The sequence below is a fragment of the Zootermopsis nevadensis genome, unplaced genomic scaffold (assembly GCF_977971745.1).
Source record: "Zootermopsis nevadensis isolate Lab colony 2312 unplaced genomic scaffold, Znev_1.0 Znev_ptg000012l, whole genome shotgun sequence".
NCBI classification, from domain to species: domain Eukaryota; kingdom Metazoa; phylum Arthropoda; class Insecta; order Blattodea; family Termopsidae; genus Zootermopsis; species Zootermopsis nevadensis.
Genome location: NW_028259144.1, coordinates 641737 through 654130, shown reverse-complemented (window position 1 = coordinate 654130; position 12394 = coordinate 641737). Strand labels below are relative to the sequence as shown.

The 12394-nt window shown below is 45.8% G+C and overlaps 1 protein-coding gene across 7 annotated transcripts in view; it reads left to right on the top strand.

The window, feature by feature from the left end:
* The window catches only part of LOC110833356 (microtubule-associated protein Jupiter), a 39103-nt gene extending 28065 nt beyond the window's left edge, over positions 1-11038 (top strand). For 2 of the 7 annotated variants that reach the window (XM_022071329.2, XM_022071330.2), the window contains exons 2-4: positions 6147-6442; positions 8600-8674; positions 10389-11038. In XM_022071329.2, the coding sequence (XP_021927021.1) occupies positions 6147-6442; positions 8600-8674; positions 10389-10543 (526 nt within the window). In that variant the 3' untranslated portion in view covers positions 10544-11038. Of the gene's footprint in view, positions 1-2929; positions 3978-5798; positions 5877-6146; positions 6443-8543; positions 8675-10388 lie in introns of those variants that run through there. The other 5 variants (XM_022071334.2, XM_022071327.2, XM_022071328.2 and 2 more) reach the window with 5 other exon arrangements.
* Positions 11039-12394: the final 1356 nt, after the last annotated feature.

The following is a 12394-nucleotide window of genomic DNA, read 5'->3' as shown; positions in this document are numbered from 1 at the left end:
TTTTCGAGGTCACCGAGTTTGATACCTTAGCGAAGACTAGCAACATCTGTACTCAACACAGTCTTAAGCTTTGGTATTGCCTTGCCATCTACGTCTGGGTCTCCCAAGTGGCCTCTTTCTAGCAGTTTTCTGCCAAAATTACGTTTGTGGTCTGTGTCGCCAGCCCGCGTGTTTAAGTAACCTAAGAAGATTTGGAAAGTCCCAGCCGCGATTGTGACAGGCTGGCATCGGCCACGATTTTCGCTGTGTGTGGCCCTCTGGTAACCCGTGAGCTAGCGTTCGTGGAGAACTGAGCAAACAAATTCTCCCAACAAATATTTGTCCAACAGACGTTAAACACACAGAATGAGGCACGAGAAACCGAGCGGGTGAGCTGAGCGGTGCAGCGCGTCCGCCTCCCCTTGGGGCCGAGTTGTTACCACCGACCACTGTCAGAGACTCGGCCCTGTTCTCTCTTTTTTCCCCTCCAACGAGTATGGAACCTGGTTATCCGCAAAATTATATATGTGCATGCAGTGTGAGAGTGTGTTCTGCATGTAGCACGCAACAGCGTGCTCGTTATTTTCCAAGGGAGGGTACTACGTTTGTACAGATAGACTGATATTAAAATGGTCGTTAAATAAGGTAGGAGGATTTGGCTTGGATTCAACTGACTCAGAATAGGGACTGTTGTGCGGCTCTTGTGAACCATAATGTTGTGTAGAAGGTAGCGAATTTATTGATCAGCTTAGCAACTATTAGCTTTTCGTATGACTTCTCCTTGGGCTGAGATAAATTTTAAATAGATTGATATGAAAGTACACAATGTGTACGTATGTTCAGGTGGTCTTAAAGTGAAGGTTTTGCGATGAACTGGGCGTGTAGCAGGAAGCATTGTGTGAAACAGGTCACTTGGAAGATCGGCACACACGGTGTCAGAACAAGCCAGTATGACGACTGGAGCTGTTGATACGCCACTGCTCTTATTCCTTACGAGTTGTGACGCTCCTTTGTTTTTCAAGCACGGTCCATTTGTCAAGGAGTTCAGTTGACTGACCGCCCCTTGTACGGTCTGAGCCTCTGAGGATGTGCGGGTGGATAGACCGAGAGGACTCCATTAAGTTAAACTGGCCTTGGAATCCCAGTGGTAACTATACGTACCACCTGCTTTAACGATCAGTAGCTCTTCATTTGGCATGTGTGTGTTTCGTGTGATTCTCAGAGTCAACAGCGTTAACCAGTTGATCTTTGTAACGGTGAAGTGTAGTGTTTTCTTCGCGGTACGGGCTGGATTCTTAAGTATCATGCAGCTTAGCCGAACTTCGGTTTCAAAGGGTCAATTGACTTCTGACTGCGCTGTGCCATGGCTTTGTATCAGGAGTGCACGTAAATGCGGACGGCAGCGAAGTATGCAAAGTAGCATGGAACACGTTTGGACACGGCCACGCAAGGTATTGAGGACGCGCCCAGAGTAGGGCAGTGAACGACAGCTGACCCCGGGTCAAACTGTCGCCCCCCATGTTGACAGTCGTCGCAGATGCAGAACGTCGGACTGCGTGGCTCCTCCCAGCATCCCACGACATTTTAAGCCGTGGGTACGATTGTGATAACAGAAACGGGGGTAATAATAAATCCTTTACGTGTTTCGGACAAACCAAACTTCGTCTGCCGCTTAAAGTCGTAAAGATTAAAATGAACAGAAATATTACAACTGAGCCTGTTGTTTTGTATGGGTGTGAATCTTGGTCTCTCGCATTAAGGGAGGAGCGCAGACTTCGTCTTCACCCAGTTTTAAGTAGTGAAGTCAAGGAGGATGAGATTGGCGAGACGTGCAGCACGAACGTGGGAAATGCGAAACACTTGGGTTACGGGAAGACACGAGTCACCAAGATGTAAATGACTGGATAATACTAAAACTGATCTTTGTATGTTTTTGGATTGGGTTCAGCTGGCTTTGTAGTCGGGGCTCTGTGCGTTGTGGAGATTTTCCTGACCACACGAGTTTCATACATTTTGACCGATATTTGTGTTTGAAAGTTGCCAGCAGTGGGTCGCGTGTCGCCCTCCACTCACTCTTCGTCTTCCAGCTGCAGATCTTATCGTGTGTCCTCGCTTTAACTCCTCGTTTCTCGTGCCCCACGGAGTCTGTCTGGCGCCGGCCATCGTGTATTCTCCTACGTTCCTTCAGTTGGACTTCGCCCTCTCTCTCTCTCTCTCTCTCTCCTCCGGCTCTCGGTTGGTCCATTTAACTTCCCAGCAGCTGTTTCTGCCTAACTACAGAATTGATGGGCATCTCAGACGCTTGAACTTTTCACATCTCGCTTAATGAATCCAATTTGTTCTGTCCCACTCCTGCCCGTGAAAGTTCATTCTGTCTCAACTCCGACTGCAATGACCGGGGATTGGACTCGGCTGTCAGATCCTGAGCGTCTGTTGGCTGCAAAAGACGAATTCTTATTTGGAATTTGTAGCCAACCATCGGAAATAAGTTTCTGCGTCGAGTAAAGATGCTCCGAATTGAAGATAAGGTCGTGGCCACGGGAGAGACGCGTTCGGGCTCTGCGTTGCTGACACTAGTTAGCTGCTTGGGATGTCAAGAGTCTCTATGAGCCAGGTTAGTGTTAGTGGCGTGTAAGATGAACGTCGAGGCACTTGGCATTATGAGTCCCGCGTCGGAGCACACACAGATTTTCTCTCCCGTTTGTCTGTCTCACTGTTTTTGTGCATCGAGCCGTGTAATTTTACTTTCCGCCAAGTTCGAATGTCTTTCGGAGTTGACGCATGTTTCCTGCAAGTATAAATCCTACGCGGCGAGTCTGTTCAGATAAAATGGCTACTTTTTCCTCCCGTCGGTATCCGGCGCGGCTCCTGGAAACCCTTATCTCCTTCCACCCATATCCGTCTTTACGAACTCCCATCTACTTCAAGTTTTCCCAAGCAGTTTATTTCCATGGCTGTTGCTATGGTAACTCTAAGGCTTCGGTGCATCGTGTGTTCAGTTGGAATATCGGCCGGCTCATGACTTATCCTCACTGACGTTTTGCGTGGTTTTTCTCAGTATCCTCAGGAGACAGCGACGCTGACGTGATGTTGAACTAGAAAGCGCCTGGTCGCGGGATTCTGTTAAGTGGTGACCGATTGATGAAGGAATGGAGAAGATTTCAGGATTGTCTCTTTTGACCTCTGAGTAGGAAGTCAAATCTAAGTTCGGGAAGTTTGGTTCGTTGTGGGATGCAGGGAGAATAATTTGGTGATGGTGGCAGCCGTGGAGAGTTGGGTTTGTTCTGAATCACTGGGTCGTTTATATTCTTAAGGGCGAGACAACCTTCTTCCAACACAAAGACAGGAAACATGTCAATTGGTCACATGACACGGTGAAACCAACAGTAGGAAGGCACTAGATGTCAGATCTATTATCGGCCTCTCGTGTAGAACTGGGCCTTGTGTCTTCTTCTAAACTTTTATGTTTTAAATCGGAGACCATGCGCGAAGTCCATATGACAGGCCACAGTAATTCACATGTTCGCAAAGCAATTGGCGTATTTGGATGAATGTTGCAAAAAAACGGAAATATTTTGTTTTCCAGACGAAAGTCTTACCCACCGGTGGGCTTTTCCCCCAGGGGTAAATCGGCCGGAGAGTGAAGCAGACGAAACCTGCATCTTGTGTAGAGAATACCGGGAGCTGTGCCCCCACCTTCCCTTGCGTGTCTGCAGTTTTCGCCAGAAAGGGGCAGTCGGCTGTCCACCCATTGCGTGCGGTAAAGACGCGAACGTGACCACTCTTACGCCTGAAATGCGCGGAGCTTCGCCTCCACGCCCTCGATGGTTAAAGTGGTATGCGGCCATGGTCATCGCGTCGCTAAAGTTGTCGGCCCGGATCGGTCACCGTCGGCCCTCATCGGCATCGTCCCGACCGCGCAGCGCACGCTGAACGTCGCGCAGTCTTGTGCGTACTTTGTGGCCGATCGCGCGTGTGATGAACTTCAGTGGCAACAGGTACAGTACGGCCGGCGTCCATCCAGCATCAGAGGCTTTTGTCAGTTCCCCCACGCGTGCTTCAAAGTAGGCCGTGACCACTTCCATCCGTATTCTCCCTCTGTCTTTTTGTTTTTTTACCAGTTTAATTGAAAATGCGTCGTTAAATAAGTGCCTTGTTCCTGTTTCGAGTTTTGAGTAGGGCAGAATTTAACTCACCAGCAGATCTTTTCCGTCCCTTCGCTCAGGTAATTTCCGGTCTGAACGTCGCAGTGTAGACGAAACCTTAGAAGGCTCCAGGGTTACCTCAGGTTCGCTCTCGTATGTGCGACGTGCACAGGCACTGGCTATCGAGTGACGACGACTGGCTTCAGTGTTCCTTGCGGATCTAATTTCGAGGATACTTTTTAACTAGTGTTCGGCTTCTCCACACGTGACTTGCTCGTAATTCAGAGGGTGAACAGTGTTTTTATGTCTTTATTGAGCTCCATTTTTTAAGGCATAACAGAGTCCTCTCGGACAAGCCGCAGTGGTGAACCTCTGCCCTGTGTTCACGCGTGTTAACGACGTCAGTCTGCGGTTGGATCGGTTCGCTTAGCAGGCGCCTGGTTTCAATGCCAGAACCGTCCATGCGGAATCTGACTTACAGATGGAACGGAGACTGGTTTTTCTTCTGGTATGAGAAGGTCAGTCACTCGTCTGTCGTCAGGGGCTGGTGCAGTGGGCCCATTTGAGGGCGCAGTACCGAGGAATCGGATTACACTGCGTTCCTCACTTTAAAATCGTCCGCATTAATACGAAGCGCAAATTCACTGTGGACAGAACGCGGAGGTCTATTTGAGCTCAGAGGGTTAAGGCAGAGTCCTGGTATGAAAGCCGAGATTCGGATTGGGGTCTCGTGCATGCAAAGCAGGTGCAGTGGTTGTCGTGCGGAATCGAATTCCGGTTTTCCTGAACCGAGCAAAACGCAGAGACCGGCTCCGGGTGGAATCCGTGTCAACACGTCAGGGAGGGAGAGGGGCTCGCTCGGTGTTCGGTGGGGAAGATAAGATGAGTGCCCTTTACCTGGTGTTAGGCGTTTCCGAGGTGGGCGGGGCATGTAGCACGTGTCCTGTGTGTGCCGATGGCCGACTTTGGAATGCGCGTTCTTCGCAAGTCGAGCCGTGATCTATGTACAGTTGCGGCCATGAAAGAGATCACCGTCGCCATCTGTCTGGAGCAACGACCTGCGTGGCGTTATGATACAACTGGAGGGGAGGGGGAAGGGGGTTGCTGGACTGAGCCCTAGAAACAACCCCCCTCTGGAGTCGGAATGCGTGGCGAGGGACTGAAGCTTCATTGCCCGGTTCGTCGTCTTGGATGCAGCACCGTGTGGTCTGCTCGATGCTGACAGACGTTTAAAAGGATCTTACTGCCCCCATCATCAGAGTGGTCTTATCGTCCTGGTGATGGAGGCAGTAAGCTCCTCTGAAGTATCGTCATACTTGCCCCTGAGGGAACTTGAGAAATCACAGTGGACATTTAGTGGTTAATAAACGGAGAAGTACTTGCAGAATTTGGCTGAACAGTTGAAGGGAAAATATGTCTTGGATGGCCTAAGTGTAGATGGGAGGATAATATTAAGATGGTCACGAGAATTCGATTTAACTCTCAGGATACAGTTCACTGGTAATGCAACCTTGGGTTCCATAAGATTGGGAGTTCTTAAGCAGATCAGTGGCTGGCCACTGCTCCAACTTTATTTTGGGGGAATGCAAAATTGCCTGAAGTGCGTGTTGAAATGGGGCATGCTGATTCTGGGGTTATGTGAGAGGACTGAAGTGCTGGCCGGCTGGTTTGCAGGATAGTGAAGCAACCGCCTGGTGGCGACTGTCACGACCTCTTCGGGGCCGAGTTTAAGGGCTCGCCCTGCCATCACAGGCAAGTATCGATCACACATCCCAATTGCTAACATCGATGTTGGTCCTCTGGGTTTTGCCAGTGTTGAAAGAGAACATGTTAATATGGCATTGCACCCCAGAAGACCACCATTGAGACATTCACCTGTACTGTTTAATTCAATTATGACTTCTACTGCTCATTTAGTTTACATTGCATTTTAATAAGACTGTTTTGATGTCAGACAGATTGCTCCACGGCTGGAGGAAGTACGTCCTCTGAAGTTAATCTTTGGTGTGTTGCATGTTGCAGGGTATTGAAGCCCCCGGGCGGTGGCAGCAGCGACATCTTTGGGAATGTCGAGGCAGTAGAGCAGTCACCACGAAGAGTGAGGAGCAAGCAGTACTTGCAGTCGTCGGTGTTTGCTGCCAATGGCGTTTGTGAGCCAACCGGCACACCGCGCAGCAAGCCCGGTAATGATTCGCACAGCCGCCTGTTCGGCCCCGTAGAAAGCCGGCCCCAATGCACGCCCAAGAATCGAATGAAAAGTAACATTCCCTTTGGATTGGTGGGAGCTGCTTCTGATCCACAGGAGTCTGCTCCGAGAGGTGAGAGTCATTCCACCGTCTGCACTCGGCTGTTAGGAACTTCACGAGCAAAATTTAACTGTACTGATGAAAACAGACACTTATCTCCTAATGCAATTAAACAATTTTGAAACGAAAGTTAGAATCTTAACAGTTAAGACTAATTCAGAGGTTTGATGTTGAGCGGCTGGACTCTCAGATGTTTGGCTGTAGACTGAACGGAAGCACGGAACAGCACTTTACAAATGGTACTGTTGGTATAACTGCCTGACATGTCAACAGGCAAGAGTTTCTCATGATCTTTGTAATAGGGTAAGGTTTGACTCACGGCATAAAATTGTGGGTGGACTTGAAACACAGAACATAATTTATCTGATTTATGTTATTTTGACAGTCAAAAGTTACTTGTGGTGCTCATTTTAATTTGTACTTTGACTTATGTACAGTTTCTATCCTCAGGAGATTCGCGGATGCTTGGAATTTGTGCCACATGAAATTTGCACTAGTTGCAGTATTTAATTATTGGTGCGCCGTACACCAATAGACCGCAGTGCCTTCAGCGAGACTTTGCGCTCTGATCGAAAGACTTGCGAAACGTCCGTCCCTCAAAATCTCGTAAAGTAGGAAACTGCCGTGCCCTGTTTTCCGCTCGCTTCCGTTGGCATCGAGTAGCTTGCAGTCCTGGTCTCCGTGCGGAGGCCTTTGCACCTGAAGTGTAACCACACCTCCCAGTGGTTTGTGATATAATCTGTCTGTTGCCCATCTGCTATTTATGTTTCTGTGACCAAAACTTTATCCTCTTACTTACAAAATTTGGGAACGTGGGACATGATAGATGAATGGACGGAGCCTCTCGTGCTCTTGATTACACGTGTGTGCAGTTATTGTCAAATTGTCCCTTGCATTGTTGCTTATGGTCAGAGCGCCTGTGAATGTCGCGCAAGGCACCGAGTGTAGCTCGAGACGGACGGTGGAATATATCATATCTTGTTTCTGTTCAAATATAGTTGAGTGGCGTAGTCGCTGGGTGTGTTGAGTGAGTACTGACTTGTATTTCTGCATGATATGTTGTGCATGTTTCAACAAAGTGTCTTTCTTCCTTGTCATGTGGGTTGTCGGATTTTCAACGTCACATTAACAAGGATGTCCCATTCGTATAGAGAGAGGAATTTTTGTGGTTGCATTACGCTGTATGATGTTTGAGCTTCTCACAGCACTGACGATATCAGTGTTGGTCTTCTGGGTAGTGAAGCTATCTGGACTTGTAAGGTTGAGTAAGCGCCATGGAATGCATTACCTTCATCTTCAGGGTTCAGGCACACCAAATGATCTGAATATGACTCTCTCACTAACTGCCCGTCTGTCATAATGGGGTTTGTTTGATTCTCAAAATAAATGGTGATTATTTTCAAAAACATTATCACTTGATTGGTGTCCATATTTGAGACATGGCATGTTTTCTTGGGGCTAGGATGTGAAAATAACCTAATTACTAACCTGCACAGAAGCCATTTCCTTTCGTGTCTCTTTGGGGTGAGTGGGTCGTGGCTCGCTTTCTCTCGCTGTGCTGGAGGTCACATTGCCGTAGACGCAGGTTCGGCCTGGAGGAAGAGACAACTCGCTGAACGATGTGATGTGACTGACTTTTCCAGGTTTGGCTTGAGAATGGAGACCAGGGAGTAGGAATCTGGCCATTGTCCTGTCTCTGCCGTGTGATCTTATTAAGGATCTGAGTGGTCCCATGACAACCTTACATCAGGCCGCAGTTTGTGCTGTGCCCCACTGAATGGCAGAGGCCACAAATGTCTTTCTGTCTTAAATTTTAAGGAAAAACTGTTCAAAAGGTTTCTCAGGAAAATTTTAACCTGGTCATCCTGTCTGCAGTCAGTCACTATACTGACTGAGCATCCCCAGTGCATAATGTAATAGTTCTCTATGCTTTAATGTTTCTTGTTTTCAAAAAAAGGATTATAATATTTTCCAAGTAGAAGAATAGTTCTTGAAGAATGTTTCTTCAACAAAGCTGTTGAATCCTGAATTTCTGAATGCTGTGTAGACTTATTCTGTCCATTTTCATTGTGTGGGGTCTGATCACTGTGGCAGCACTGCAATATTGCTTTAGATGTGGTGCATGTGGTGTTTGGTGTCGCACGGTGTGGCTTGGCTTGTTGGTTCCAGTTAGGCGCAATCCGGTCACTGGCGATGGTGTCCCTTCGAGTGACTGCATCGTCAGAAGAAGTGTGAGGAAGCGAGGTAACGTGTAAACCCATTAGTGCTCAAATTGTGAGATCTCCTTCTGGTTAGTAATTCATTCTTTGTTTCAGTATATATAGACAGAACTCTGCTGCGGAACTTAAGGTACCATTTGTTATACGAAACTGTTCATGAACAAAACAGGCTTGATAATAACGAAAAATATAACAGTCTCATTAAATTGCTTATATTTTATGTGTGGGACAGAATTTTATTAATTTTGTGAATTTTCGTCCAAAGAAAAAATTAAATTCTTTCTTCTACATTTAAGAGAGATGGTTGGCCGAGCAGACTGATGACACGAGACAAACTTTTCTCTAGAAATGCGTGAGAGCGAAGAGCATGCTCATGTGTCTTGTACTTTTTAAATTTTTCTTCTCGCTGCTAAGACCCAGGTTCAGTCCTGGGTCACTTACAGTGTAATTCATGTTGAATGAAGTGATGCTGGGGCAGGTATTTCTGAGAGTTGTGGTATGTTTGGGCAGACGTGCATATAAGACCGTAAAATACCCAGACCAGGTATGTCAGTGTGCAGAGCAGCGTTTTCTATTCTGAAATGAGCGAAAGTAAATACAGACATGTGGAGTATGTGTTATGTTAGTGGCTGTGCATACCTTGTGGGTGGTCACTAACATTTCAACATCTTCTAAGCATTACAGCAAAGCAGCTGTGGTTGTCAATAAAGTACATACTTCAAGGCTGAAACAAAGGCAGAAACTCTTTTAGATGTACTCGATGTGTCAAAAATGTTGTGGGCGTGAGTCACACATCAACCAAAATTTAATTTTGTAAATGTAAGTGAAATCTTTTACCCTGATAGTGGATTGTCGATGATGGAAGAGGAATCACATCTTGTAGCTGCCAACTTGTTTTATGTTTTGTCATGTTAACCTGCATGCTTCTGCATACACAGTACCTTCATCAGGGTCTTATTCTTCCTGTCATACAGTAGGTAGTATCAAACCAAAGGAGTCATAAGTAATACTTTGTGATGAACATTGGTCAGAATTGTTATGTTTACACTTGTTTTTGTTGTGTTTGCTTTTTGCTGTCGTATTGTGATTCCAAGTGCTCCGAATTAGAACCCATTTACCAGTGCCGTTGTTATTTCAAGAATTATATTGTCTTTATCATTTGCAAAGTGGAAAGCGGTGGGTAAATCTTCCTTTCATCTGAGGGAAACAGACAGTCAGCATCGGTAGGGAGTCGGAATACTTACTCAGGATCCCAGATTATTTGGGTGTCTGTCGCATTTGATTCATCAGTGTCAGTGTTGATATACGACCTCGTGTAATGTATTCACAAACTAGAGGGATTTTTCGTGTTAAAATAAAGTAAAGTTGTGATGCTTCCTGCTGCACACCGCCTCTTGGTAGACATTTGGGAATTATTCCAATTGCAATACTGGTTTGATTGACAGTATGTGGTATGTGTGCATGCATGTATGGAAGTGTTTTAGTGATTTGGGTAGTAGAGTGTTGCCCTCCCTCTCATGTATCAGGCTGAAGCAATGTCAGGATTTGATTTCTGCATGTTTCTCTCTCTCTCTTTCCTGGCAGTCACATCGTTTCTCGCTCCAGGACGATGTGCCCGATTGCTCAAGAAAATTCTATCAAGTCCATTTATTTCTATCACTGAAAAGGTTGTACGCTGATAGAATCACAAAGAATGTGTGGAGTTCTTGTTTCAAGGAAAAATATTTCTGTTTATGCAGATGGTAACCCTGTGACTGGAGATGGCTATACTGCAGGAAATGACGAAAAGGATTCTCCATCGACACCGGCAACCACAACCACCAACGGGAAGGGTAGCGGTGACATCCGCCGTAACCGTGTGCCACCTGGAGGCTACTCCTCCGGCCTGTGGTGAACGGTCCGCCTGCCGTTGTTCTCTTCTCTTCCACATCACCTCTAGTTCCTGTTTTATTCTCCCGTACAGATCATTCCATTTGTTGGGTGGAAACTAGCCACAAATAAGAAAATTTGTCAATCAAGATAAATGCTTCTAATTACATTAGTTGTGGTAAATCTTAATTATTCATTTACTAATGACGACGGTAATATTTTAGTTTTAGCGATCTTCCATTCTTGCATTTTATGTTTAAAAGCATTAATTATATGCTTTGTAGTTCAGGGGAGGCCAAAATCCAAAGTGCCCAACTGTGCCTTTGTCCTGTGCAGGACACACAATGTACGTCCCTCATTTTTATATTGATGATGTCGTGGCTTCTGTACATACTATTTATTTGTGTTGGTACACTCAGCTTCTTGTGCAGACAGTCCACATTCTAAAGGCTGTAATTGTTTTCTCCCTAGAAATGACTGTTGCATGTACTACCACTTCCAATAAAAAAATTTATTAGTCTGTGTTTGTTCATTTTGTTGTACCCGTGGGTTTGTATGGGGTTGATCTTGATCTGGAACGGTTGATGGTATTCAAGAACTGGCAGCTGAGGAGAATGTTTGGGCATGGGAGAGAGGAACGGATCAGGGAGAAAAATTGGACCGTGTAGAAATGCTCTCCGACACAGAATATTACAATGATAAGTGAAGAAGAATGAGATTCTAAGGACATGCATGAGATAAACTAAAATACTGTTTAAAATATTTCGAAGTAAACAGAATCTCTGGGAGACATTGCCGTGGTTAATCTGTGGACTCCCGGGTTATAATGCCATGTGATCCTGTAGTTATTTACCAACGGTTCAGAGGAACAATCTTCTCTTATTTGCATGGTAGAATTGGCTAGCGCTGGGATGAGACGATCGATCAGGCACCAAGAACATTTGAAATCAGTGCAGACTATCGGATCTGTCACATCTCCCATCGTCGGCCCCGAATGACCGCTGGGTTTCCCTTGTCCTGCCTATCTTAAATAAGCCGGCTCCACTCAATCCTGTACTGAAGAGGATGGCATTTCTCCAAAAAATTGGTAACACCCAGCACTGGTGCAGCCACAGAAGACCACAACCCAAACTCCAATCTCTCATGGATCTACCTCACTTATCATAATTCTGGTGGTTGTTTGCAACGTTAAGTAGCATTGGGAATATCTTCATGCGTTTGTTGTTGAACCTGAAACTGTGCTTCAGACCGCTTTGAAGCAGTAATTTAGGATAAAATGTTGGAAGATGGTTGGTGTTGAATCATTGGGTGTTATGCTAATAACCGTATGTCTTCAGTCCTGATTGTCGTTGGCAGACGACCATGTTGATATGGTAAATGGTGAAAATTACAGACATTTCCAAGGGACTTCTTCATGGTTAACTGAGAAAAAACTGTAACAGGTAATGTGTTGTTTGGAATAAGATTGTACTAAAAGGCTCTATGTCACAAAACTGGTTTTGGTTTGAGATGCGTCTTAACCCTCTCCCCCATTTATTTAATCCTTGTGAACGTATATTTCAGATGTGACTTCTGCTGAAGACGTTGTTGTTAGTTGGTACTAATTAGGCAAAATGAGCTAATAAGACTCGGCAAGTAATGCGGTCAACCTTTGCTTTGTGTAGATGGCAGGAGGGGGCAGCTGATGAACACGCAAGTGAAGATATTGCATGATTTTTTTCAATAGATAGCAGCATACTTGTGGTTGCGTTACGTTCTCTTATACGCAAGTTCATTTTAAGAGGTACCATTCTATTTCCGACAAAACATAACAGTATTAAAGCAAAGAATACAAATTGCGAAGCTGCATATTACGTAGTATTTTTCCGTGTTTAGC